Genomic DNA, 25,628 nt, shown 5'->3' on the forward strand with positions numbered 1-25,628 from the left:
GGAAAAGTGATAAGCTCCCTTTTTTTTTTTTTTTAGATGAGCAGCTATTATTGAAGTAAGAGTTCAAGCTGTGTTCCTGCCTTTCCAACTATGACATCCTCCGAGTTCAGAAGGTGTTTAAAGGCAAGTCCACAATCACCTTTTCCATTTAATCTTAGCCTGTGTCTCTGCTAGCTTGGGAAAACAAGACCCAAAATCTGAAATGCAGAGTACTCTCTCTGTGTGAACAGTCTGCCTTAGAGTCCTTTTCCTGGTGCTCTGATCAACAAGTGGGTGATGTTGATGACTGCAGGTCTGAGTGCATGCTTGCATTAATGCTTTGAGTCACCTGTGTATAAGACTGACTGGCTGTGCTACGTCAGAGTATCTTCTCTTCTCACCTCTTTCTATGGCCTCTGTACTTGCAGTTTCCTACCACCTCCACCCAAAGGTTTTAAACTATGCAAACATTCTCCACCTCCCAGAGTCCTAAAGCAACACTTGCTCATAGTTGAACTGTAACCCTTTTGTAGGAAGGCTGGGCGAGGCAAAGATGAAATTCTCCTGCCATAACTGAAGGAAGACCTGCAGAGGGGTTAGCCCATGAGATGTCACTTTTCTTACCAAGGAACATGTTCTGACTTGTCCACAGAGGGGCAAGAAAACATGAATCTGAAAACTGCTCAGCAGCTCTGGGGAAAAGAACTTCCCATCACTGATAGAAGCTACTGTTTCTTGAAATGGTAAGAATAAGAAAATTATTAAAAAAAAAAACAAAACCAAAAACAAAAGAAAACCAAAAAACCCAAGAGAAATCCAGGAAACAGGCTTGTAAAACCGCACTGCTTACTCTCAAAGGGAGCTAGCTCCGTGCTGGATGAAATAGGGTTCCTGGTTTTCCGAAAACACATGACCAGGCAAAAGCCAGACCTTGAAGTGGGAGCAGCTTGTGCCAGCAATGCACCTCGCTGAACAGGAAAGGCCTTTCCAAAGGGAAGACCGAGTTTATCTCAGGGAGCAAACAGTGCAGAGAGTGTCCCTCGCACCGCCCCGGCCGAGCAGCGCCCCCGGGACCCTCCTGCGCTGCCCCGAGCCCGGCGGGCCCGGAGGGGAGGCGGCCTGGCCCTTTAACGCGGGCCGTAAACACCAGAATCACTTTCTTTAAGAGTAACTTCCTGTAAACTGAGAAGGGGGAAATACATGTGGCCTCATCAAAGCAGCTTGCGAGAGATTTTGCGGTGTGTTTGTTATGAGAAAATGGAAGGGAGCTGGGCGAGTTGTGCTGCATCAAGAGGAGCCTTCGGGTTTCTCTGCTCACCCCCGGATCGCAAACTTCCAGGAACGCGGGGCTCTGGCGCTTGACGCCTGCCACCACTTCCCAAACCAGCCCTCCAGCGCTCCCACGCCAGGGCCGCAGCTCCGGCTCGCCGGCAGAGGCACCCACCCGCTCCCACCTCCTGTGGGGAAGGCGCGCCCAGATGTGCTGAGTCACGGCGCGCTTCCCAGAAATGACGCGGGCACCGGCGGGCCCGCTCCCCTGGCGCGGGCAGCGTCCCCGGCCGCCCCGCAGGTCTTCCCGCTCCTGCCAGCGAGCCCAGGATGCCTCTAATAACACGTGGGAAGAAGTTATCTCCCACAGTTTCCTCTGCACATGCAAGCCTGTGCCAGACCCCTAGGAAGGAATTAATTTTCAGTGCAGCAGTCTGTCTTGAACGAATCAAGAGATTATAACAGGGAAATTAATGATGCTTAGATGTCTCCTAGGATATTATTTCTGAGGATCCCTCCACATTAAGGCTTAAAATCACATCATAAGAATGATGTCATCTTTCTCACTGCAATGTAGGAATCAAGTCCTGCAAGATGGTTATCAGCCCCTCTTCCCTGTGTCTGCTGTCTTACCAACAACTGGTGGGGCTAGGGTCAGCCTACTGGTCTCTTCCTAGACTGGACATAAGCTCCCAAAAAGTTCAGCAAAAAGAATCATTTTGTGGCCTTATTAATGTGAAAACTGTTGCCTGCTCTGTAAAAACACTCATGCAAATAACTGCCTGTGCAATGCTGTATTGGACCGTTCAAAGACGACCTGAGAAAACCAAAATGATTCAATTAGGTAGGAAGAAAGGGGTGTGGGGAATGCTGGTGCATGCCCTGGGTTTCACCTGGATATGAGGTTGGGATATTACCAAGGCAGGCAGGCACCTGAGTGCAGAGGCTTGGACACAGTCCCAAATCCACGGATTTAGACACAACCTACATGGCTAGAAGGCAGCAAAACAAACCCATGGAATGAGATGGGGCTGAAGGAATGTTCTCTAACAATTAATAATGTGTCTGTAAGGAAAATGAGGATGACGTCAGCTGATAAACTGGAAGCATATTCCCCAGCTCAGACTGCCCAAGCTAAAATATATTGGCTGCTGCTCTCTTCCAGTGTATACTGTGGAGTACAAATTAGGCACCACCTCTGGTGCTCGTCTCTTTTCCCTGTGCTAAGATCCATGACCTGCTCTTTTCTGAGAAGGCATAGAAAAATTTATGAATTGAACGATATATGCTGAAGCCTACCACCACTGTGTTATAGCAGTTCCATACAAGACGCAGGAAAAAAATGATAGAAAATGTATCATAATTCCAGAGTGAAAGTTTATGCAGTAAACTTTCAATTTAACAACTTCTTCATGGTGGGAAAAATCAAGGACATGATACTTACATAAATCAGAATGACTTTCTGCCGTGAAGAAATGCAAAATAACCTGTCCTTACAGCAAGCAGAGCTCTTTCTTTATAGAATCAGCACCAATAGATTTTGGAAGACAGAGCCAGGAAGACAGAGCTGTGCATCTCCACTGCTCTCTCCACCCACACAGTCCCTCCAAGACAGCCAGGCTTTTACCCACTGACCCTGTTTGTGCCCGGCCACATGCAGAGGTTGTCCCCTGCATCGCACAGCAGGAAGTGACCCAGCTTCTCAGCCGTACTCATTTAGTGATCTGCTTACTTCAACAACGCGGTGATGTTTTTTCCTACTTACCCGCCAAAAGTATTTTCTGTTCGCATTCTTGGGAACCGTATCACTGGTATAGATCTCTCCTACCAGGGGTCCAAAACGTGTTCCTTTTGGGATGTACTCTTTGCTTATAACTCCAGTGACCTACAAGAAGAGCAGCACAGGATCAGTCCATTGCCAGTAGAAAATGAGAAGTCTCCCTCCCTGCCCCCCAAATATAACAAGCTAAAGGAAACAATGCAAGAAATTTTTTGTGACAGGTCAGCAAAACAGAAATAAATAAATGAACAATCATGATAGTTACAATACGAACAGTTTTGTGAGGTACTAGCATTTTCCTAAGACATATGGAAGCCAGTGATGAATACCACCTTAAAAATGTGCTTTTTGGAAATACATTTACAAGAAGAAACAGTAAGCAAAATGTACAGAGACTGTCAATATCTTCAGAAGTTATTTTTCCTATCAAAGGCAAAACAAAAAATATGCAATATCTATCAATCACTTCACTGTGACAGAGCTTGCTTTTCTAATAAGTTAGGAACTGGAATGACTGCTCTTCCAGATCAAAATGAAACCACCCTCCACCCCCCTCCACTCTTTAGTCTATACCCGCCCTGATAGCTAAAAGGAGAACACAAAAAAAAAAAAAGACAACCTTCAGTTCTCTTACCAGCATACAGTGGCATACAAAACAGAATGTGAAATGGCTCTGGGACATGTACTCACAGGTCACCTTCTTGTACAAAAAGGAATCATCAGTTCCGGTAACATATATCAAGTGGGTTTGGTCAGAAAAGGTGTAAGGATTTTGAAGAAAATGCTCCACTATTCTAGGTCTAAGAAATGTACTCTGGTTGTTCAGCTTCCTTCTTGACAGTAATTATACCAAAAAAAGTCACTGACCACAAATCAGGAAGCAATTCATCATTATTCAGAAGAACGTGCCTTGGAGTAACCCTTTGCAAAACACTGCTGAGTTATTGGTTTTGTCTCTCTGTTTCTCACCAATCTTCTTAAATTTAATGTATCCAAACAAGGTTAGAAAACCAACAATTTTGTAAACCAAAAACCCCAAGCCTTTGCAAGATTGATCCTGCTGCTCAGAAAGTAGAAAAAAAAGAAGGTAAAAACCCCATTAATTTGGTATTAATTTGGTATTATAACCAAATATATTATAAACTCTCATGGCAAAATGTATTAAACATATCCCCTTCATACATCTTGCCACTTGTCTTTTTGCTCACCAGGATTTCAGAACAAGACAGGAATACCAGAAGTAGTTGAGGAAGACTGGGAACTGGGATTACTGATGTCTGTACCCCACAAGGAAGTGATGTCCTTACCAAAGCAGATTAGGACTCGTCAGACCCTACAGATAGCTCCCTTCAGTGAGCTTTTCTATTTTTTTAACAGTTCTTCTCAGCAAAGGGTGGTAAAAACCCTGGACTGTATGTAGACAGAGCTTCACAAATTAGCTAAGCCTTCTGATTTTCTCATGCTACACTTTCTTACATTGTGTGATTCTTAATGTATAAGTGAAAGGCAGACAGAGAAATCCTTGCCTGTGTTGTGGTCAAGATTAAAAATCCCGGTAAAAAATGAACACCTAGCATAATTTCCTGTTAAATGTCAAAATAAAGGGGCCAAATAACAGCCATAGATTCAAGGAATCACCTGGAAACAGATTGCTGGGTGTACGTGGTGGCTGTTTCTACTCGTTTGCATTTTAACATGTGTTTTCAGCACACTACAAAGAAAAAAAATTAAAACATCAACAGGAGAGGCAGTTAAATTCTCCATTGATCTGTGCATCTGGACTGAAGAGAGAGAAGAGGGACTTCCAGAAATTTTCTTACACCTACCATATGCTGAAACAAGCTCAGTGGCTCAGTTTTATTTTTGTCTTGCTTGTACATGTCTCATAGAGAGCTGAAAAAGGCAGATGTTCTTCTCATTTTCCCTATATATCTTCATTTACATCCATCTGCCCTCTCAAGAAAAGTTCACAACCAAGCTACAAGCACACCCTACCAGTTTTACTGCATGATAGCTTGAGATTTTTCATGGTTTTAAAAATATCTTGGCCTTAATTAAAACGACTTTAATGAAATTCTCAGAATCTCTAGAAATCACTCCTTGAACTAGTCAACTTGAAACAGTCTCTGACACAGCAGATACTTTTTGGTATCCACCTTACAGACAGCGTTTGTGTTCAGCTATGCCAGGGGAGAAGCAAAGATGACTTCTCAGCCTGTACCCATCAGAATTTGGCAGAAGACGTTCTGCACTTCTGTGTGTGCCAACACTGAAGTTCTGCTAAACCAGGCTATAAAGCTGTCCAGATGACTTTTAGCTGACAATGGCTCTCAGGTCAGCAGTTCTAGGCCTTCACTGTTCCCTCACAAGCTCAGCTGCTGGGATCGATGAGGGCACCCTCCAGGAGAAGGGCGCCAGCAGTGCCAAGGCAGCCTGGCTCCAGGCTGCTGGCAGCTCCCCTACCGCAGCCAAAAGGGGTAAAAGGGGCTCCTGCCCCGCCGCAGCTCAGCGGGGACGGCTCAAGAAGAGGAAGCGGGGAGCTGCCGAGGGCTGGCAGGCAGGACAGCGGCACAGCCCCGGGTCCGGAGCCGGGGATGAGCCGCCCCGGGGCTGCCGGAGGGCTGTGCCAGAGCGGCACTTCGGAGCTGTGTCCGCCAGGTGTCCTCCAGCGCGCCGCTCCCCGGCGGGGAGCCCTTCCCGGGAGCCGCGGGAGCCCGGCGCGGGCGCTCCCCGGCAGCGCAGCCTTTCTGCCGCCGCCCGGGCGCTGCCTGCGGGGCCCGCACCTCGCCAGCACGGGCTGCTGCTCCCCTAGCTCCTCTCCACGGGCGCTTACCCCTTCTCCCTTCAAAGCTCCCAGCACTCCGCCGCGTCCCTCCTCTCAGTACACAGCATTTCCAGCAGGAAGGTGCAGCCCGGCGTCAGCCGGAGCCCGCTGCCCGCTGCCCGAGCGGGGCGGCTGCGAGCGGCGCCGGGCGGGACAGCGCGGCCGCCGGCGGGGCGGCCCGGCGGGGGGGGCCGGGGCCGGCGGCGGCCCGGGACGGCGGCCCTGGAACTGACCAGGGTCCTAATGCGGCGCCGGGGGCCCGGCACGCCTGGGGCCCGCCCGGAGCCCGCCTGGACCCCGCCCGGGGCCCACCCGGCCCGCTCAGCACATCCCGGGCTGCCCGCGGCCCCCGGGCATGGGGCGGCTGGGCTCCGGTCCCAAATCTGGTCTGAGATGGCGCTTTGGATGATCAATGCTCCTGCATCTTTGTTTGGGGAGAGGGCACTGAAGTAAAACAACGACTCCTGCTAATTCTGCGAAGGGAGGGTGTTTTGCAATGAATCCACTATATTGCTTTAAAAAACCAAAACACCGAACAAACTCTTATTGGCTTCATTAAAACACCAATATTCTCCACACGCAAATAGGGCAGGCTGTCGTGTGTCCTGAATTAACACTGATTGTAATTTTTTTTAGCTTTTTTTTAGCTACTAGTTCTACAGTGATGTGTTTTTTACCCCTTTGTTCAGTGACCAGTTTTCTATAAGTGATGCCACGAAACAGAATGCTTTCAGATGGCTTCCTCGGCAACCACATAAAAAATAAATACAAGCAATAGGGGAGAGCAAATATCTGAGGTCAGTGAGGCACAGTCCTTAACAGCTCGAAATCACTGCTTTCACCAAAATCACTGATTCAGGGTCTGTGTCTAAGAAATGGCCTTATCAGAGATATGCAGTAATAATGGGTGGTTTGCCAAGATATGTTTTCCTCTGTTAAAGCTCACACACCAGGATAAGATACTAGTAATATTCAAGACAGCAGAGTAACATAACTGTCATTTTATGTCAAAAAGTTTGATATAAACTTTATAAGCTGTTTGTTTGGGCTATAAGCACTGAGACCAAAGGGAAGATTACTGAAAAAGATATTTTTAAATGTCTGCATGAAAAGATCATTCACATATGGCCTTCTAGAGCATAAGCCTGACCCCACATTTCATCATTTTTGAAAACTGCCAAAACTGGGGGAAAAGATAAATAATTCATGCATAGAAATAAATAAATAAATTACTTCATGTAGCTCTAACAGCCTAAAATGTTATGAGCAGTAGTAATTCATTTTTTAAAATGCTGACACATTCTGTGAACTCACAGCAAAAAATGTGTTCTTCAGAAAAGTCCCTGATCAAGATCCAAGAATAAACAAGAGTATGATGACGTGTCATGAGCTCCCTTGAAATTGCATAAACCTTTAAAGAGGAGCGCCACAAAGCATGCAAGGAGAAGATATAGGAAAAGTAGCTCCCCCAAATAGCAGCGGCTGTACTTCCTCCCTCCTAAGCAGGCACGCAGTACTTTTCCTGCTCCAGCCAGAGATACAATACTAATCGTGACAGCACTAGGATTTAATGATCTAATCATGACAGTATCAGCATTTCACAAGTGATATATTATATATGTTTTTTTGATAATAAACTGACTCAGCATTTAAAACTCTCAACCAGATGAAGCCACAGCTCTCCCCAAAGTTAACAATGAAGACAGCTCACATCTGAAACTCACTGGCAAACACGCACGCATCCCCCAAAGTCTTACCTCATCCTTTTGTAAATGAAAAAAACCCACTCTACCGAGCTGTCAGGACTCCAGTGCTTTTCCATGAGGTCAAAACCAGAATCAGGCTCCATCACTGACCCACAGACACCAGCATGCAAAAGCAACACATGTACCCAGCCCTGACTCCACTAAACAAAATTGAACTTGGAAGGTGGACAGAAAAAAAAATACTGTGTTTTATGTCAGAAGTTACTAGCACACAACTACTTCACCCTGCAGATGAGTAGCAAATGAGACCTGTCCGTACATTCACCGGAGTGTAGCCTTCACAGAAGGTGGGCAAAAGAGCGTCTCATACTGGCCCTTCCTTTCAGAGCTACCTTAAAGATAGTCAGGGTTTAAAAGCTCCTATTGCTCCTTAGGGTAGGTGCAATTCAGCACAAATGAAAGACCGGGGGGAGCTCTGGAGAACAAAAGGAGGATGTCCTATATTCAGACTCCCACTAGCAGGGAGCTACATGGGTCACAGTTTACAAGAAAGAACCAGCAATCTTTCAACTACTTCTCTCTCCCCCTACCTCTTAGACAGAGATGGCAGTAATCCTCCTGATTCACTGACCTGAGCCAGGGAATAAGGAAATTACACACTGCTGTTTCCAAACAGAGTGTTGGGAATTTTGAAAGCTCTTTGGATGTCTCCAGCCACAGCAGCAGGACTCTACAGGGGCAGAGAGAGCAAGCAGCCTCAGCAGCCAATCAGTCATCAGCCGGCGGCCAAGGACCGACCCGAGCTGTCACACTGCAAGCTCATCCTTCAAGCAAGAAATCCTCCTGTATCCCATGGCAGAGTCTCAGCTTTATTTCCCTCTTCACGCCAAACTAAGACCTATCTATCAATGTAATAATGCAAAACCAGGTTTCACACTTTTTCTTCTGGAGCATGACCTTTCCCTGCCAAAGTTCTGCAGGGCAAGGCAGGGCAGATGGGAAGAGAAGAGTGATTTTAAGGAGAATTTAGCTTTAACCTCTTACCAAACATACTTCACACTCTATTAGGTACTGCCAAGCTAAATTCAACACCCTACAGCTGGGGGTCCAGCCCTATTTCTGTACACAGGATTAAACAAGTACCTGCTCTGGAAGGAAATATTTGATAGGCACGGATGAGTGTACCTCTTCTTTTCAGCTCTGTGGTCAGTACATTTAACCAAAGCAGAAGCACAGGTAATAGTTGCTATACCACAAGTCTCAGCACAAGGAGAAATGAAGGGTTGTCTCCCAGGTTGTTACGCTACCGAACATCACACCTAGCTATAATAGCTACTCTATACGAAGGAGTAAACACAAAACCAAATTGCTCATCCAGGCTTGTTTCTTTCCAGCCCTTCTGAAACAACAACAAAGAATGTACCCACTCCAGGGACAAGGATAGGGCAGACTCGCAAGGCTAGCTACCGGTGAAGATACTGTCCCAGATAAACAAAAGTTAATTTAAGCTACGGCCACCCTTCTGTCAGGCTTGCTACAGTTCTACCATTACTTCCTTAAGTGACATGCCAGAGTTTTTAAGAATTTAGGAAGTTAGGAATACAACGAGCTCACGAAAAGAATAAAGCAATTTCATAACCAAAGGGAAAACAAAAGAAATAATTAAACACATTTCCAGGAATTTGTTCTTTTTTTTCCCTTTACTTTTTTAAAGCTATTTATTGGACAACCGAGGCACTTTAATCTCTGAGCCAGAGGCAATGAATGGTCCTGGCAAACAGCAGCCTAGAAATTGGCACAAAGAACTACCCCACAGTTTAAATATGCTTATTCAGATGCTGTTCAAATTGTGTGAAAATTTAACTGTTTGCAAATTGGTACAGAACCAGTTTCAGGGATAGGTTGGCTGCAATTTTCAGTGAAAATATTACACAACAGATGACCACCACACAGTTTCTTAAAAGAGTTATTAGGGTCGCATATTAAAAGCCAGCGGGTAGCATTTGTTGTTGTTGGTAGGGTGTGTGTATGTGTGTATGCTAAAGAATCAAAGACAGGGTGAGCACACGCTTTCCAAAGCGCTGTGATTTGGCTTGTCTGACTCCAACCTTCCCCAGAGCACTGCTGCTTACCTCTTTGCAGTTAGATGCGTATTTGAAAGTCAAGTTCCTTGGCAAGGAAGCCTCTGCCTGAGTTAGGGTGCCTCCATCGGCACTGGGATCCAGCGGGTGATCATTTACAATATATGTGCACTTCTCTTCAAAATCAGCCTCTGTCCACAGAGTCATGTCAGCATCCTCCATGTCCATTTTCATTGTCCACTCTCTCCCTTTCACCAGATTCTTGAAACTCACAGCGTCCGAGCTACAGTGTGTAGCAGCCTGGAAAAAAAGAAAACAGCCTTTAATCCTCATTGTCCTTCAGTGTTGTGGTTTCCGTTGATACAGAGTGACTAATACAGTAGTCTGTGACACTTTAAAAGCGTATGCAGGATAGTTGGTACAGTTGAGTAATAGCCAAAAAGGAGTGTAAACGAAGCTGCTCTGATTGAAGCAGCACTTTAAAATGCCAGTCTCGGTAGTAATGAGGGAACAAAAACAAAGAGGAGAAAATCTCTAGGCTGTGACAACCACTTTACCTTTCTCAGACCCTTTCCTTAATGCTTCAGAGAGAAAAGAATATTCCGTGCTGAGGAAAATGTGGGGTCATGGCCGTGAGACCACTTAGTCGCCTGTGGAAAAGCTTCCTCAGAAAAGTGTCACACAAACAAGGAGAGGAAGAGGAAAGGAACTGCTGTCTGCGTCTGAATGAAGCTAAAAATGGAAAGCGCATGTTGGAAGAGCGGAACCCAGCCTTGCCTCTTCCAAATGGGGAAGCCTGAACTTTCCCACCGGCTTTCAACACACAAACAACTTTCAAAACAACCTGGCCCCCCCGCCTCCTCCTGACGTCCCCTCATCCTTTGGCATGGAAGGCTGAGAAAGCCGACATCCTGCCAGCATCATTGTAGAAGCAGCAGCCGTGCACAAAGCACTGCAACACGTTCCTGGGGGTCAAACGAGAAAAGGAGCAGGGGAAATAAATAAAATAAATATATATATTTTTTAAAGTTATTCTATCCCTTTTGATTTTGATGGTACTTCCTAGAATTAATATCCCAAAGCAGTGGATATGAGCCTAGTAGGACAGTTCCAGCAAGTCCTTCAAATCCCTCTGTCTGTTCAGGACAGAAGTGCTGTTATCAAAACTATCCTCGAACATGTATTAGGGTCGGGCTCTTTCCATAAGGCTCACGAGGAACCAAAATCTGTGCCTACGCCGGTAGCTGAGAATGACGCTCAATCCGGCGTAAAATCCCTTCATTTTTCCTTTTTGGATACGCAGCTACTATGAAATTCACATCCCTCCTCCGGGAAAAACGAAACACGAAGACTGAAAGCGCACGATCTTCCGAGAAAGAGGTTAAGGGCTGACTGGCTGTGGGTTCGGGGCAGACCCCCGGCGCCCCCCCGGGTCCGGCCGTCCCGGGAGGCACAGCCCGGAGAGGCTGAGGCGGGGGTCGCGGCAATGCACAGCTCCCCCGCGGCCGCCGCCTCCGGACCTGCCCCGTGCGCCGTCCTGACCGCGCTCGGGGCGAGCAGTGCGGCAGTGCCGGACCCTCGGCATTCAAGGGGGAGAGGGGACGAGCAGCGAAACTCGGCCCGGGGGTGTGACAGCTGCGCGCCGGAGCGAAAGGGTTAATGCCGATCGGAGGAGCGCTCCCGATTCGGGAGACGCGACGAGGAAACTTTTGCTCCGTCCCGCGGGCGCCGGACGGGCGAGAAGCAAGAGCCGGGGAGGTGGAGACGGGGGTGAAAGAGGGGACGGCATCGCGCTCCTTACCGGGGCAGAGTCCGCGCGCGTTTCCACACCGAAGCCCACCGGTGGCGGCAAACCTGGCTCATTTCTACAGAGTAAACATTTCTCCTTCCTTCCAGCGGCCGGGTCCCCGGGAGACTGACTCACACCTCCAGCCGCCGCTCCCCTCCCGCTCCTCCCTCCCCCGGCTGTCACAGGTGCTGCTGCTCTTGCCGCTGGGGAACGCTGGGGGGCCGCCTGCCACAGCCGCGCGCTCCGCTCGCCCCGGCCCGCCCGCCGCTCGCCCGCCCGCCCGCGCTCACGCACCGGCCCCTCCCTCCCTCCGCCGGCCCCTCTCACAGCGCGGGAGGTGGGGCCCTACCTGCGGACCCTGCCCCGCCCAGCCCACCCGCGTTGGGTTTTTTACATCACTGTTATTATTTTATTTTTCCCCCCCCTTCCTTTCGGCCCCGTGCGTCAGCTGGGAGAGCCGCGGCGCTGCCCCGCCGCCTGGATCTGCCGGGTGGGCGGGCACCGCGGCGCTTCGCGGAGAGCGCACCTGAGGCAGCTTTTACTAGAAATCTGTTTTCCGTGCTATTTTTAAGCTCCGGAATTTAACACGTGCCCGCTTTCGTTCTTGCGCAGTTTGACTTGATAGAACGTTATAAAAAATACCAACTAAAAAATAATTTACTAGTTTACTGATTAAAACTCGATTCAAAGTGCTTGCTCCCAAACCTCATCAATTACAGTACTTGGGATGACAAACTTGGGAGTTTCAGAGTTTTGATTTTATCCCTTTTCCCGAGTCTCTAATCGGTGCCTGTAAGAGGAACCGGGAAAAACATTTCTGTTTCTTCTCTTAAACAAAACCTTCCCCCTTTCCCTTGGTAACAGCAGGGAAGCTCACAGCAGCAGGACACCGTACTCAGCACGGGTTTCCAAACCCGATGCCCCTTTAGCGGCGCGGTAAGAAAACGAGCACGGATGTTGCACGGGGCAATGTGCGAGCGGCCACCCAGGACACACTGCTGATGGAAGGAGGGTTGGTAGAGCAATCAGCAGATCCCGGCACCCAATTTTTTTCCTCCGATCCAAGTCAGCATGCTGGCTGAAGGAAGGACATCCTGTGATGATGGCATACAATGTCCTGTTTGTTTATTATTAAGAGCATTCCTGCTTCTCATTACAAAACAACCAGATGCCTTACTTCCTTCAGTGGTCCTGTCTCTTCAGCAAGGCGTCCTCGGGCTCAGAGGAACGGTGATGCACAATTCCATTTATAGCCATCCACAGCCCAATGCAAATGCTAGCTGCTTCACTGTGAGGCAACTCTACTACTTTTCCTTCTTCTCACACATCTGCAAGCGTATTTCTCGTCACTTGCTTGGCACTTTACGTGGCAGATAGTTTCACATTCTTCTTCTAAACCTACATGCACTGATATTCTAGGGTGATCTCGGTGTTACACATTTCTTCACAGGAAAAAGGGAGAAGTGGGGGGCGGGAAGCAGGTTTATGCAATCGGGTGCCTGTCTGTCTCTCTGACAGGCATACACAAACCCCTTTCCCTTAACCTGCTCCTCCTCCCACTGATAAAAAGACTTGTGGAAAGGATTACTTGCCATTTTGGGCCTGCGATGCTGAGAATAGCATATCTGTGTAAAGACCTTCCGTGTGCGCTAACGCGGCAGGCTCGTGGCAGCAGACCTAAGTAGGGCAACTGCTGGCAAGTGAGTGTCCTGGCTTAACTGCCACCACAGCGTAATTCCACAGGAGAGGTGGCCCGAGCACTGGGGCTGAAGGATGTAAATGTAATTGGATATACCCTGTAAAACCGAGGCACATCCAAAATGAGGTCTAGGAAGGCTCTGAAGTAGGAAGAACCATTCATTAAAGGAGAGAAATCCGGCCTACTTGATTGGGTTAATTAACTGATGCTGAGTCACACTGCATAGAACAGAAAAACAATGTAGTCATACTGAAGGTGATTATTTTACCGAAAAATAGTCTCACTCCGAGAGGCAGCTGTTTCAGAGCTTTTCACTTCCCTGTTAGCTTGCAAGTAAAACAAAAAAAGGGGGGGGCGGGGGGGGCAAGAAGAAAGGGTTGATGTTTTTCCTTCAGGGACTGATCTTCTTAATGTGAAGGAGAGCAGGGGGAAAAAAGCAAATCTGCTTTTCAAGGAACAGAGAATGCTTTTGGGCTGGAAAACAAGAGGAAGCAAAGATTAGATTAGATCACATCAGATGAAGTGAAATATTCATCAGGAGGATGCCAATATCCCAGGTCAGTGCAGCTCTATCCCTGGAGCCCAGGGATGTGAGTACAGCCTATGAAGCCTATGGACTTCAAATAACTCTGTGGCACGCTCTGAGGCTATCCCGAAATTAGCTCCAGGTGTCTGAGTGAAGCTGAGCCCAGAACTACCTTAGTACAGAAGAGGTTTTGCTGATGTGCAGATTCAGCCTAACAGTGCCTGATCTGGAATAAAACTAAGTTTATCAAGAAAAAGAGACAGAAACAAATTGTTAAGAATGTGTACTAAAGTAAGAATCACAGAGGAAACTCTGCCATTAAAGAAATATATAGACTGACCTTCTGACCTTCCTCCTTAAGAGAGAAACATAAAAAGACGCCGTGTTCAACCAGAAGTTTTCTGCTCTTTTATAGAAATCGTTTGTACCAGTAGCTGCTATTGTCTGGAATGTGCAATCTCAAAATGTTGCTCATTTCAAAAAGAACATTTTTAGTCATATTTTAATTTTTTTCCTTCTCGCTCATAGAAAACCTCAATTACTGTATTAATCAGCATTTCTCAGGCAGCTCTCCCTGCAGCAGCTTTCAGCCTGGCAACAAATCATGAATGGCCCTAACAGCTCTGATCTCAGAAATCCCCATCCATTTCCTTTGATGCTATCACCACTTCAGCTCAACAACAAGCCTGTGCAACTCAGCCTCAGCTGCCACTGCTGCTGTTCTCCCTGCGCCTGCTGTAATTGTAAGGGGAAGAAGGAGGGAAGGGAGCTGGCTCTAATAGATGAAATTTCTTTAAAAAGTTGGAGGGGAGATAAAATGCACACAAGAGATTAAAGGAGAGTCTCATTTTCACATCCTCCCCTTCCCCAAACAAGGTCAGTGGCAGATTGACCACATCAAGAGTAACTACCAGACCCACCCCCATTTCCCACTTCCTGCATGTAGGCATCCTTGTGCTGGTAAACATTTGGGGACCAGTTGTGGTCATTATTGGAGAAGGTACATGATGTAGTTGCACGACTGCACAGCTTTTAAAAGCCAACTGAGAAATCAAACCCTAAGAAGAGCTTGCTTTCAAGTTCTGATATGCACTCATGTTTTGGGGCCACATTTTTGAAAACACGGTTGCTGTCAGGGAAAGGGAGAGACCCAGCGCACTTCAGTGACTGTGCAACAGGAAAAGTTACACTTTATTGTAAAAGAGAAGCCATCTTCTCTTCAGACTGGCCTGACCTTTGCAAAACCTGCCTATGGGCTTCAGATATAATCTCAGAGGCTTTGTATGCCCTAGACAACTTCAGCTGGTATTGCCTACAAGGAGAGAAATTAAAATTGCACTTGAATCTACAAGAAGCTTTTTGCAAGGGCATTTGGGGTGGTGTGTGCTATAGCCAGGAGGCTTTTGAATTAACACATGCAGCTTTCAGGGACTGCCTTTAATTACAGAGCACCCTGGTCATTGCCTCGTAGCACTTCCAAATGCCAAACGTTTATTTTTGTCTAGGCTGTGCAATACCAAGAGCAGATCTTTTGGCTGCATTCTCAGCTACTGCCAAGTGCAAGCCTTAACATCACTTTTGGTTTCTGTTGTTTTATCCTCTCAAGAAATTTTCCTTAAAAAGAGAAAAAAGGAGTCAAACTAAAATACCATATCCCTTTTTGTTTCCCACTAGGCCTTATTAAAATACTGCTCACATGACGTATGAATAAACCAAAACAATTCTCTTCCAATGGAATAAAAACATTCTCACAGCACACAGCAGCAAGAACTAAGCTTCAGACTTTTCCTCTTGTTGAGGCTTGGGTTTCAGAAAAAGCCGTCTGGGCCTGCTATCAGGAGGGCAAGAAGGCTTTGTGAGAAGGTGGACCACAGATGTTCCTTTCTTGGTTGCCATCAGCCTTCCCATTGCACTTCTGAGCAATGGTGGTCTCGGGAGAGGTAGGGATGACAGTCAAGAGCCCCTATAAGAACACTTTTATTGTCTCTGCATGTTTCTACCAACACAAGTTTATACAGGACAAGAAAATCTGAGTACAAATTCTACCTTTCATGTCCCAACCCTGGAGTTTTGAATATTCTGTCCATTTTAACTAAGTCTGAGGAAAAATGAATGACAGCTGGCCAACCCATTCCAACTACTTCAGCTACTTTCCAACTTTACTGGTGACAGCACGGCTGAATAAAGAGTGTGCTTTGGAAAATTTTCATTTAAAATAGGCTGATTTCCAGATTGTCATGGAGGAGGAACGAGATGGTATGCATATATTAGAAGACTCGCTGTTGTGAATACTTCAGATATCAGCCCCATAACAAGTTCACAACAAGCTGAAATAATGAAGTCACCTCAGAATAAATTGTTTTATTTCAACTTTCATGTCTCTCCCCACTTGGCAGTCATGACACTTTTTGGGGTATTCTCTCCTCAACCTGCCTGGTAAGACGCAGTGATATGAAAAATGGTGAAACTTCAGACTGTGCTCCTGCACAATTCACTTTTCATGTCAGACACTCTCTGGGCTGCCCAATCTCCTGGAGCTGATGAACACAGCAGAAGGAGGGCAAGATCCATGGGTGGAACTACGCCACTTTTCTCAGACAAAGAGCTGGCCACAGAATGCATTTCAAAACAGATTAACAAAAACAACAGCTACACACCATGACAAAGTGCATGTGGTGGAAATGAAAATATTTACCCACAGATTATCACAGATCCAGCAATGTGACTACTGTGCACTGAGGACCAAAGGATTCAAAATAGTGACTGTATGTTTAGAGTTGATTAGGGAATCTGGAAGGGCTGGTCTCTAGGACCACTTTTTAAGCTTCTAAGAGTACAGTTGTCATTTCTCCACCTCTCCTACCCCAGGGTGGTGAAATAACAGTCTTTTCATACCTGTGTGTTGGCTGGGGGAGGGAAGAATTCCTCTGCTATTAAACACAACTTCTCATTAAATAGTTGACACCTTATCCTTCTTTAAATGTTGTAATGTTTACTTTGCAAAACCCAGGAAAGCTTTTAAAATAAAGATAGCAGAGAGATTCTTAAGCCGGGTGTCCTTGCTTATCTGCTCTTTATCAACCAGCTATTGTTTCTGGAGGAGCTCGTTGGGGAAGGTGGAGCAAAGGGGGTTAATGTTCAATAGGTATCTATCAGTTCCCCTGAAGGAATAGTGCTGCTGACAGAAGAGCAACACTGGGCTCTCAGCTACTTCCTGCAAATGTGACAAACCAGAGTGGGGAAAAAAACCAAAACAACTGAGGGCTGCAGCTACTTCTTCTCTTTTTTTCTTCTTTTTTCTCCCTCCCTCTCCCAAAACAACTAGTTTTAAGAAATACATTGTCCTTAGGAGAGATAATCCCACAATAGAGAGTCCATTAGAGGTATTAAAGCATTGGCAGCGCCTGATCTACAAGAAGGGCTCTGTCCTGACAATAGACAATTAAAGCTGATAAATCTGCACTACTTGTTGCCGTTCTAATTCCTCGTAATTGTATGCTACTTGTCCCTGCCTCCTGCGTCCAGGGATGAAGCATGCTTCTTTAATCTCCAGAGTACCTGACCTAGTTCCTATGTGGTCTTTTCAGGACCTGTTTTCTTCCCATCTGGACTTCTTCCCTCCTACTCTCCTTCCCTGCTTCTCTGCCCTAAGCATTAAGAAGAGGTTACGATAGAGGGCACAGAAAACACCAGAGCACAGCACCCAGATCAATAATTCTGGAGCCCTAGACAATGCACTAATCTGCAATAACAGCTAATCATGGTCAATTTGGCACACCAGTGATTAAACTGTACTTTTCATTAGGCTCAACAAGTAGAGCAGACGCACACTGACAATTCAAATTGCCCTATCAGTAAGAGCTGCCAACTCATGTGCACTTCTGCATTTGTAGCTGCTGCATCACTAGACTTGCCAGACTAGGTGCTTTGTGGGGGCTTACCTGTTTTCTTTTGATATTTTACAAACTGGGACTCTTGGCTGTGTTTTCTATAAAAGGCAAGCCCCTGCTTCATTCCACTGCCACAGGTTCTCTTACTTAAAGGGCTCAGTGGGTAAAACTGTGATATGCAGGATGCTGAAAAATTATCATCGCAATCACATGTTCCCTCCTGATACTAACAAAATTATTTGGTTTATTTTATGTTTCAAAGATATTTGGTTGCTTTGTCAAATTTCTTTATTTTTTTCCATTGAAGAAATCTTGGAAGCCTGCTGGCGACAGAGCAGAAGCATGAAAATGTGCATCACAGGATTTAGAAGATTGAAAGCAAGTAAAAATTACTTTGGATCTATTTATTTTTCAAACCGAACTATTCAGCCAACTTCACGAGTATTTGGAGACTCAAGAAGGGTTTGAATTTTTTTGTTTTTCACCCCCGAACTTATGATCAAGCTACTACTGTGCCCACCTTAGAAATCTACACAGTTATTACCCTGTACATGCAATTTTGAAAGTGACCTTCCTGTCACCCTCATAGAATAATTTCTTGTGACAACAGTTTATTCTGGTTCTAGTCACACCTAACGAACTCATTTTGCAAACTGCCCTGAAAGTCTCACCCAGGAGTTTACCACAATCTTTCTCTAAAGCACAGCACCAAATTCCAGGACTCCTAGAGACCAACCCCACACACTCAGAGGTCTCCTTCTGTTTAGCTTTAGCTTATCATCCTTGTAGTAACTTGAATAAGTGTTAAAACTGCACTTCAAGTTGCTCTTAAAAAAAAAAAAAAGGAGCTTGGAAGATGTCAAACGAAAGCAGGAAATGTCTATTCTACTATTAATATTAATGAATCCCTAATGCATTTGCAACTCACTTGAGGTTAAGTCAGTAGAGTTCTTCTTCTGACAGCTATTCCTCATCAAACTACCACTGCTGAAGATGTTGATGCTTTCCCTTTTGGTCTGTAATCTTTAAACCAAGTTTAAATCACACCAGAGCCTACCACAAAATAATGTATTTTATCCTAAGTGAACACAAAGCCCTGGAGACAGCGGTTTAAAACAGCACACATGTCCGCTCAATTTATCATTTTAAGATAGGAAGCTGCCGCAACAAACAAAACACCTCCTTGAAAGTGGGACAGCAGCAGATTGTGGTGCAGAAAGCTCCGGGATCTTTTGTTTTCCTGGAGAGCAACAACACGGCTTTGCAGAGAAAGACAACAGTCTCCCCTTGCTGAAATCTAAATCAGTTCATATAGAAAAGCCTGCCAACTGCTAGTTAGATGGTAGCAAAATATTGCAGATAATTCACTTTTCACGATAAAGCAGAAACAAGCAGGCATGCAGCACCCAGCAGGGGCTCAACTGATAAAACGGTGTCAAACTCAAACCATTTGTCAATTGGGAGGGAAGAGAGCAAGCTGAAAGATGGACTCAGGAAGTAGATTTATCTAGTGCGACACATTAACTAGTATAAATACTAAGGAAAAAGTAAACACATTTACCCAGCAGTATCTCTAGCCAGCAAAGAAAAGGCTTCTGAGCCTCAGACTCACGCTGGCCATCTAACCACTCAGCTGTCACCTACAACAGCAGTAGCATTTTTCTTCCTGTGCAGGATTGCAACGACATTTAATTCACGGCACTAAAAGGTTTTATTAAAAGTGTACATTATAATTAAGCAAAACAAAAGTGTGACTCGTGTGCTGTTCTAGTCTCCTCCCTCCACCCAGTAGCCAAACCAATAAAACCACCTTGGCAGCAAACAAGTCAGGTAACATACCCCGGAGAGGAGAACAGATTTGTTACAGAATCATTCACTTGGCGTCTGGCTTGTTCAAAACTGCCTTATCAGAAACTTCTGTGCCGGAGGCTCCCGAGGCAATGGAGGGGGCTGACAATGCGGGTCAGGCACAGTAATTCGCCAACAGCGTAATGTGGGGCACATAAACAAAATGGAATAATGCAGGGCAGAAGGGCTCTTTGGATTTATGCTTTCCATCGGAAAGTACAAACAAATAACACGGTCTGTGCACGGCACATCTCCGCTACAATCACTGAGAAGTAGGAAAACATTTCAAAGGGCTTTAGGAGACCAACCCACAGCTACGTGGCTACCTGTGATATGAAAGAATAGTGCAGCATATCAGCAAACCATTTTAACACTCAATCTAATGCAGACCTCAGAGGTTAACAGCAAAGTAAGTAATCTGCATCTCCCTCCCCCCATCCCCCTCCAAAAAAAAAAAAAAGGAGTTAGTTCATAAAGAAAACTACAGCACAGTTCTTTGTTCAGCTGTACCTTCATGTGTCCACACAGCACAGGTTCCCCACCTCCAGCTTGTGCATCTCAGGATTTTAGTCCATATGGAAAGTCTGTCATTCGCTCTCACACTCTTTCACACACACACACACACGCATGCTCACGCACTCCACACCCGCACTCTTGCTCCCCAACACACACTGCCTGGAACTGCTCTGAGGATTTTAGAATTTCCTCTTGCTAGCAGATTCCTCCCTCCCCTCACATCCACTCCACCCCGTTCTGTAATTAGGCTTAACAAGAGCAATTAACAAAACAAACTCCTCTCCGCCTGGTGGCCTGATAATTCTGATTGTCATAATGTATTAAGATGTGTAAGCCAGTTTAAAATAAAGGTAAATTACAGCATTGCACAAGGGCCATTTTGCACCTATTTTCTACTGCTTTTATCATGAGAATAATGAACATTCAGCCACGCCTTTAATTTAAAACCTAAAACACCAAAACTCACATCTGAACAGCAGAACTCAAAATTAATGCTTTTGAACTAACAAGACTATTTTTATTTTTTTCTTGGTTTGCTAGAGGGCAGCTGCCTTCTCCTATGCACAGCAAACTCTTTAGAAAGATTTTTGTTTATGGAGCTACTTTGTGATCCTAAACATCGAGGGTGTAAAATCAAGCTTTAATGCATCTTCTGACTTGACAGTTGTCCATGAATAAATGGATTGCAATTGTTCCTTTTGCCCTGCCTGATGTCTAATGGCATGATACAGGAGACCAAAGCCTCAACATTTCTCTGATGGTTTGTCTGTCCACTTTTAAATCACTTTCCTTCAGCAAGCAGATCACATAACTTTAGTGTCAGAATCATAAAAAGAACCAATTGAGGACTAACTGATTTCAGGTGGTCAGTGGAGAAACTTTGATGTTCTTTGATTTCAGTGAGCTATGGGTACAACACGCAGAGGAAATTTAGACAGCCTGAATTCGGTTGGAAAACATACCCAGTTCTTGTTCTGCTTATACACTCTGTGAGTTTGTAATTAAAACTATCAACATGAAATGAGTAAACATACAAAAATCATAGGCACACAGAAGACACAAAAAAACCTAGTTTGATATGTGTCAGGGATTTGAGTTCATATGAACTGAAAAAAACATTCTTTGGTTACGTACGGACTGATTCACAATACCATCTGCCATCTAACCACAAACAAACAAACAAAAAAAAAGACAAAAAAGAAAGAAAAAAGAAGGCTTGTATCGCTAGTATGTTGTTGGAATCGTGCAGTTTCTGATAAGCTAGTTATGTTTTCCCAAGTCAATGATTTCATCTCTGCTGGGTGTCAACATTTACACAAGAATAATTTGGGGGGTCAGAAAGACATCAGCAAATGAGATTTCAAAAGGTTTCATAACAGCACAGATTGCTCAAACCCAGGGAAAGGAGGGTTCCAGAAGTTCACTCTTCTGCTTCTTCATTCCTCCTTCCCTGAAGCTGAGTCAAAGTTCTGTAAAAACCTACAGCCAACCATCAGATTTGCAAGACAACAGACTCACATAAAAAACCTCAAGCTTTGCAGTGAGACAAACACTCCAAAATGTTAGTAAATGGAGACCTATTATGGTGCAAACTCAGGCATTCTTTCAATTGGTACGAGATGCCAGGAGATCTAAGATTGTGTACAGAAACTCAGTTCTGCGCTCTTGGCATAGGATGCACCATCTTTTTCTCCACCTCATTCGGTGTTTAGCAAGAAGAATGCTGACTAGAAGAGCTATTTTTTCCAGATTTTTTTCTCTCTCCTTTCTCCTTGAAAGGCCCAGCGCCTTACTTTAACCACAGACAATTCAAATGAAGACAACCAATTTTGTCTTGTATTTTTCCACTTTGCTCATCAGAACAGCAGCACTTGAACGCTTCACAAACATCAAATAATGACTAATCTGATTTTCACAATACCTCCCCCATATGTTGATGAAGGTATTATTGCTCTTCTCACTCTGCAGAGGGGGTATGGAGACACTATGACGTTCACATCAAAAGCATACATTACTTTTAGGATGCAGAGCAGCTGATTTACTCAGCACAATACATTATTTTATATGTTCAAAGCATTTCTCTTCCTGGCATCTGTGATGGCTCTGTGTTTTGCAGGGCTTCACATCAGGCACCCAGGAAGATTTCAAAATTATTGCCCACCTGCAGAAGGCTTTGCTGAGGTGAACTGGCCTGAATCTTTTTCCGAATCACAGACAGGAATAATATATAGCTCTTCAGAGCAGAGCTCACCTGCTCTGAGGAGAGCAGCACTTCTTCCTACCATGGCCATCTTACTTCCTTATGCAGCAGCAAATGAGATGGCGGGAAGAGGTGTCTTAAAGATAACATTTTATTACACCACCCCAATTCATCTCCCCTAGCAAGCTTGTCTTATGCCTGAATGAGACAAGTAGCCAGTTAACAGTAATTAAATGAGTAATTAAAGACTGTATCATAATGCATAAGAGGATCAAATTGGAGTTAGGCAAACAACCTTAAACTCTGGAGAACTTGAACTTGCAATTTTAGTAAGGTTTTTCTACAGCTTTTATGCTGATTTTTGAAACTGCAAATAGAAAAAGCAGAGATGTCATGACCTGGCACTACTCTGATGCCTACACAGAACTAGAAGAGAACTGAGGTATTCTGATCTGCCACAGGCAGACCACTGCAGGGACACTGGCAGATGTGGCTCAGAAGAACCATCTGGTTGTTTTTGGCAAGGTTGGCACAAACATTGTAAGGGATAGGACACTTCTGTTGATGGGTTTCATCAGGTGATAGGCTGGCAGCAGAGGAATGACTGCTTTCAGGCATCTTGATTTCATGCCAGGTGTGGTGTGGAGTTTGTCCTTCCTCTTCCAGTGCTTGACTCAGACTTCTGATTGGTTTCCTTGCCCAGCAAGTCCTCAGCTTGTTCCTCCTGACCCCTCTTGTAGTTTCCCTTTCCAGTTGCTCACATGTACCACTCCCACACCCAGGCTCCTGTGGGCCAAGTCTTCATCAAGCCAGTTTCAGTCCCTCCTGGTTCCTCATCTGCGCTGCACTTCTTTCCTGCCTACTTTAGGCAAATATGACATGCTCTCCATGCCCAAGTGTCCCTCCTGACCAGCAGGCCTGGCCTCCGCATCCTCCTTATCAGTGTGGTGCAGTCAAGTCTGCAGGCACCTCCTGGTGCTCCTGTGCAGGCACGTAGCCCTGAGCTCAGTTCACACATTGAGCAGACATGGTGTCAGGCCAACTGGAACTCCTGTGACTATGTTAGTGTGGCACTGAGCCCGAGCTAATAAGCCCTGGTGAGAAGCCGGATATATTAGCTTGGGCTTAGCACTGTGCTAATGCAGTCAGGCAGCTTTTGGATCAGAGCTGGCTTACATCCCGCCCGCTTTTTACACCAAGCTTGCTTGCCTTTGTCTACAATAACACATAAAGATAAATCCCCTGGTCTTGTACTAACCTTACTCTCAGTTTCCCTCTTCCCCGACACTGCTGATCTCCAGGCATAGTCTCTCCTCCTTCATAATCCCCTCCAGGTTCAGCTCTTGTCCATAGGCTTTTAAAACAGTTCCTTCTGATGGCTCTGGCCTCAGGATGGTTTGCAATGAGCACATGCTGAACACGCACTCTTCTGCTCTCAGTTCTGGTGTTCCATTCTAGACCCAAGAGTGTTTGCCCATTGAAGGGAGCTGTGATGCCCTCTGGCAGCTCCTGGGAGGGCTGGTCTGACAATCCTCTAGGCTGGCTTCTAGCTCAAAAGCAATACTCCTGGGTGTGGGAGTCAGAGATAGAGGTGAGGACATTACCAGAGTGTGTTCTGGTCTTGCTCAGGCAGAGACCCAGTGCAAATGAAGCACATGTGGAGATCCATGAGCTGGGAAGTGCTCCTGGCAGAGGGGGATGGCATTTGAGCATCCCAGACAATGACAGTCACCACCCTCCCCTGCCACAATCGCTGCCCTTCCCCAAGCCACTGAACCTGTCATTCAAATTTTGCTCCAAAAAGTAGGAGCTGTCATGGTGGAGATTACTTTTCAACAGAAAAGTCATCACACTCCTAAAGTTAGCAATACAATTTTTGTAAAAGCCAAATTCTTGGAAATATCAGAATAGATTTCTGGAGAAATGCATCCATAGGAAAAGAAAATGCAAGAAACACCTGAGGCATACGTTAAGAATTTGGTAGATTTATGAGAACCTTAAAGTGAGATCTGCTAATATAAATTGTCTGTCTATCTTAGTAAGAGGTGATGTTAGCAGGGTACTAGATATAGTTCCCTGAGATTTATTTTAGAGGCGTGCTACTGAAAACTTTCCTTTGTATGAGAATAGTACCATCAGACACAAGCCACATACAAAGCATGTGCATAGATTTAAACCCTTTTTCCTTGGTCTGCTGTTCCTCTTTCAGTGATCCAGGCCAATGCACTAGAATTTTATTACTTACAAAACATAGCAAGGTTTGATAGAGACAGAGAGGATGCTCCTATTCCAGTAAGTTTATACAATTTTCTCATTTTCTTGTGCTAAATCCTAATGGGCAATGCAGGCAATGGAATGCTGAGCCTCTTAATTTTCATCATTGTTAAGATTAGAAAAGTAAACAGTGACTATGTAATTGCAGTATCTTGTTGTAGTAAAACCAGATCCTTAAATGACTAATCTCATCACCAAATAATAATAATAGAAAAATTTTTTGAAAGAATAAGTTTGTACCAGTCTGTCTCAGCATATCCCTCTCATTTAAAACTATGAGCACTACATGCACACAAATCAGGCAATGGGGAGTAAGGGAAGCTTGCAATCAGACCTAATGTCTTCCCTTCCTCTCAGCCCCCAGTACAGGACAGCCACTTCCTTTCTACAAACGCTTTGCTCAGATCTGTACGCAAGACAGGCCACATCTTCCGGGGAGGCTCAAAGTCTTTGCAGACACACAGTTGCCTTCAAAGCATCACTGGAAATCTGTGTGGGAAGACTCTAAAATATTAAAACCATCCTATACTCTTTTCTTCTAAGCCAACAACCAACCCCCTCTAAACTTATCTGTCACTTTGCTGCTCAGTTTATTCTGGGCTGCAGAATAAACTTTCTGACTACTGGAAAAGATACACAAATGCATAAGCTACACCACATGTGCAAAGGAAAACAAATAGAGAAAATATGTATGCCCCTTCCAGGAAGACAGTTCTTTTCCAGAATGTTAAAATTATGCTCAAGCATTTCCCCTATTACAAAAAGTAGGCAAAAAGAAGGCTGGTGTGAAAAAAATGCACATCCAAATGTAGTTTATCTGTCCTAAATCCAAACTGACTTACCTTTTAGATCAACAGTTCATTGCCATCTTGCCTGATTTTCTTCTTCCACAAGTGAACACTTGCCCTCTAGCAGATTCATAAGTCATTTAAGCCACTGCCTTCAGTTTTAAGAAATCCTCATCTGAAAGTTTGCTGCGGCGCTTGTAACCACAGCCCAGCAGCAAGCAGGACGCGATGCTGCTCCTCCTCATGCAGTGCTCGGGCAGCCAGCCCGTGCTTACTGACTACAGACCAGATTTTCATGTTTTCTGTTTCCCCATTTCTTCTACCCTGAAAGCTGGCCTGTGCAGCAGGATGACTTTTAGAGACGCATCCTTCATACCCTCTCCTTGCTGCCAGATGTCCTCTGCAGCCAGTTCATTGCTTTCATTTTGTATTTCACAATAGCTTAGAAATTTTAATAAA

At 45.3% G+C, this 25,628-nt stretch overlaps 2 protein-coding genes across 9 annotated transcripts in view; one reads left to right on the forward strand and one right to left on the reverse strand.

The window, feature by feature from the left end:
• ATG5 (autophagy related 5) overlaps positions 1–10,664 on the forward strand; it is a 120,736-nt gene extending 110,072 nt beyond the window's left edge. For 2 of the 4 annotated variants that reach the window (XR_015802542.1, XR_015802539.1), the window contains 2 exons: positions 37–722; positions 10,227–10,664. The gene's annotated coding sequence lies outside the window, so the exon portion shown is untranslated. Of the gene's footprint in view, positions 1–36; positions 723–10,205 lie in introns of all 4 variants that reach the window. The other 2 variants (XR_015802541.1, XR_015802540.1) reach the window with 2 other exon arrangements.
• The window catches only part of PRDM1 (PR/SET domain 1), a 99,373-nt gene that overhangs the window by 11,570 nt on the left and 62,175 nt on the right, over positions 1–25,628 (reverse strand). For 2 of the 5 annotated variants that reach the window (XM_088161955.1, XM_088161956.1), the window contains 2 exons: positions 9,691–9,939; positions 3,014–3,133 (listed from right to left, as the gene is read on the reverse strand). In XM_088161955.1, coding sequence (XP_088018081.1) covers positions 3,014–3,133; positions 9,691–9,873 — 303 coding nt within the window. In that variant the 5' untranslated portion in view covers positions 9,874–9,939. Of the gene's footprint in view, positions 1–3,013; positions 3,134–9,690; positions 10,281–11,440; positions 11,575–25,628 lie in introns of those variants that run through there. The other 3 variants (XM_014880413.2, XM_014880412.2, XM_014880410.2) reach the window with 3 other exon arrangements.

Source organism: Sturnus vulgaris, chromosome 3, assembly GCF_052056855.1.
Source record: "Sturnus vulgaris isolate bStuVul1 chromosome 3, bStuVul1.hap1, whole genome shotgun sequence".
Classification (NCBI taxonomy): Eukaryota; Metazoa; Chordata; class Aves; order Passeriformes; family Sturnidae; genus Sturnus; species Sturnus vulgaris.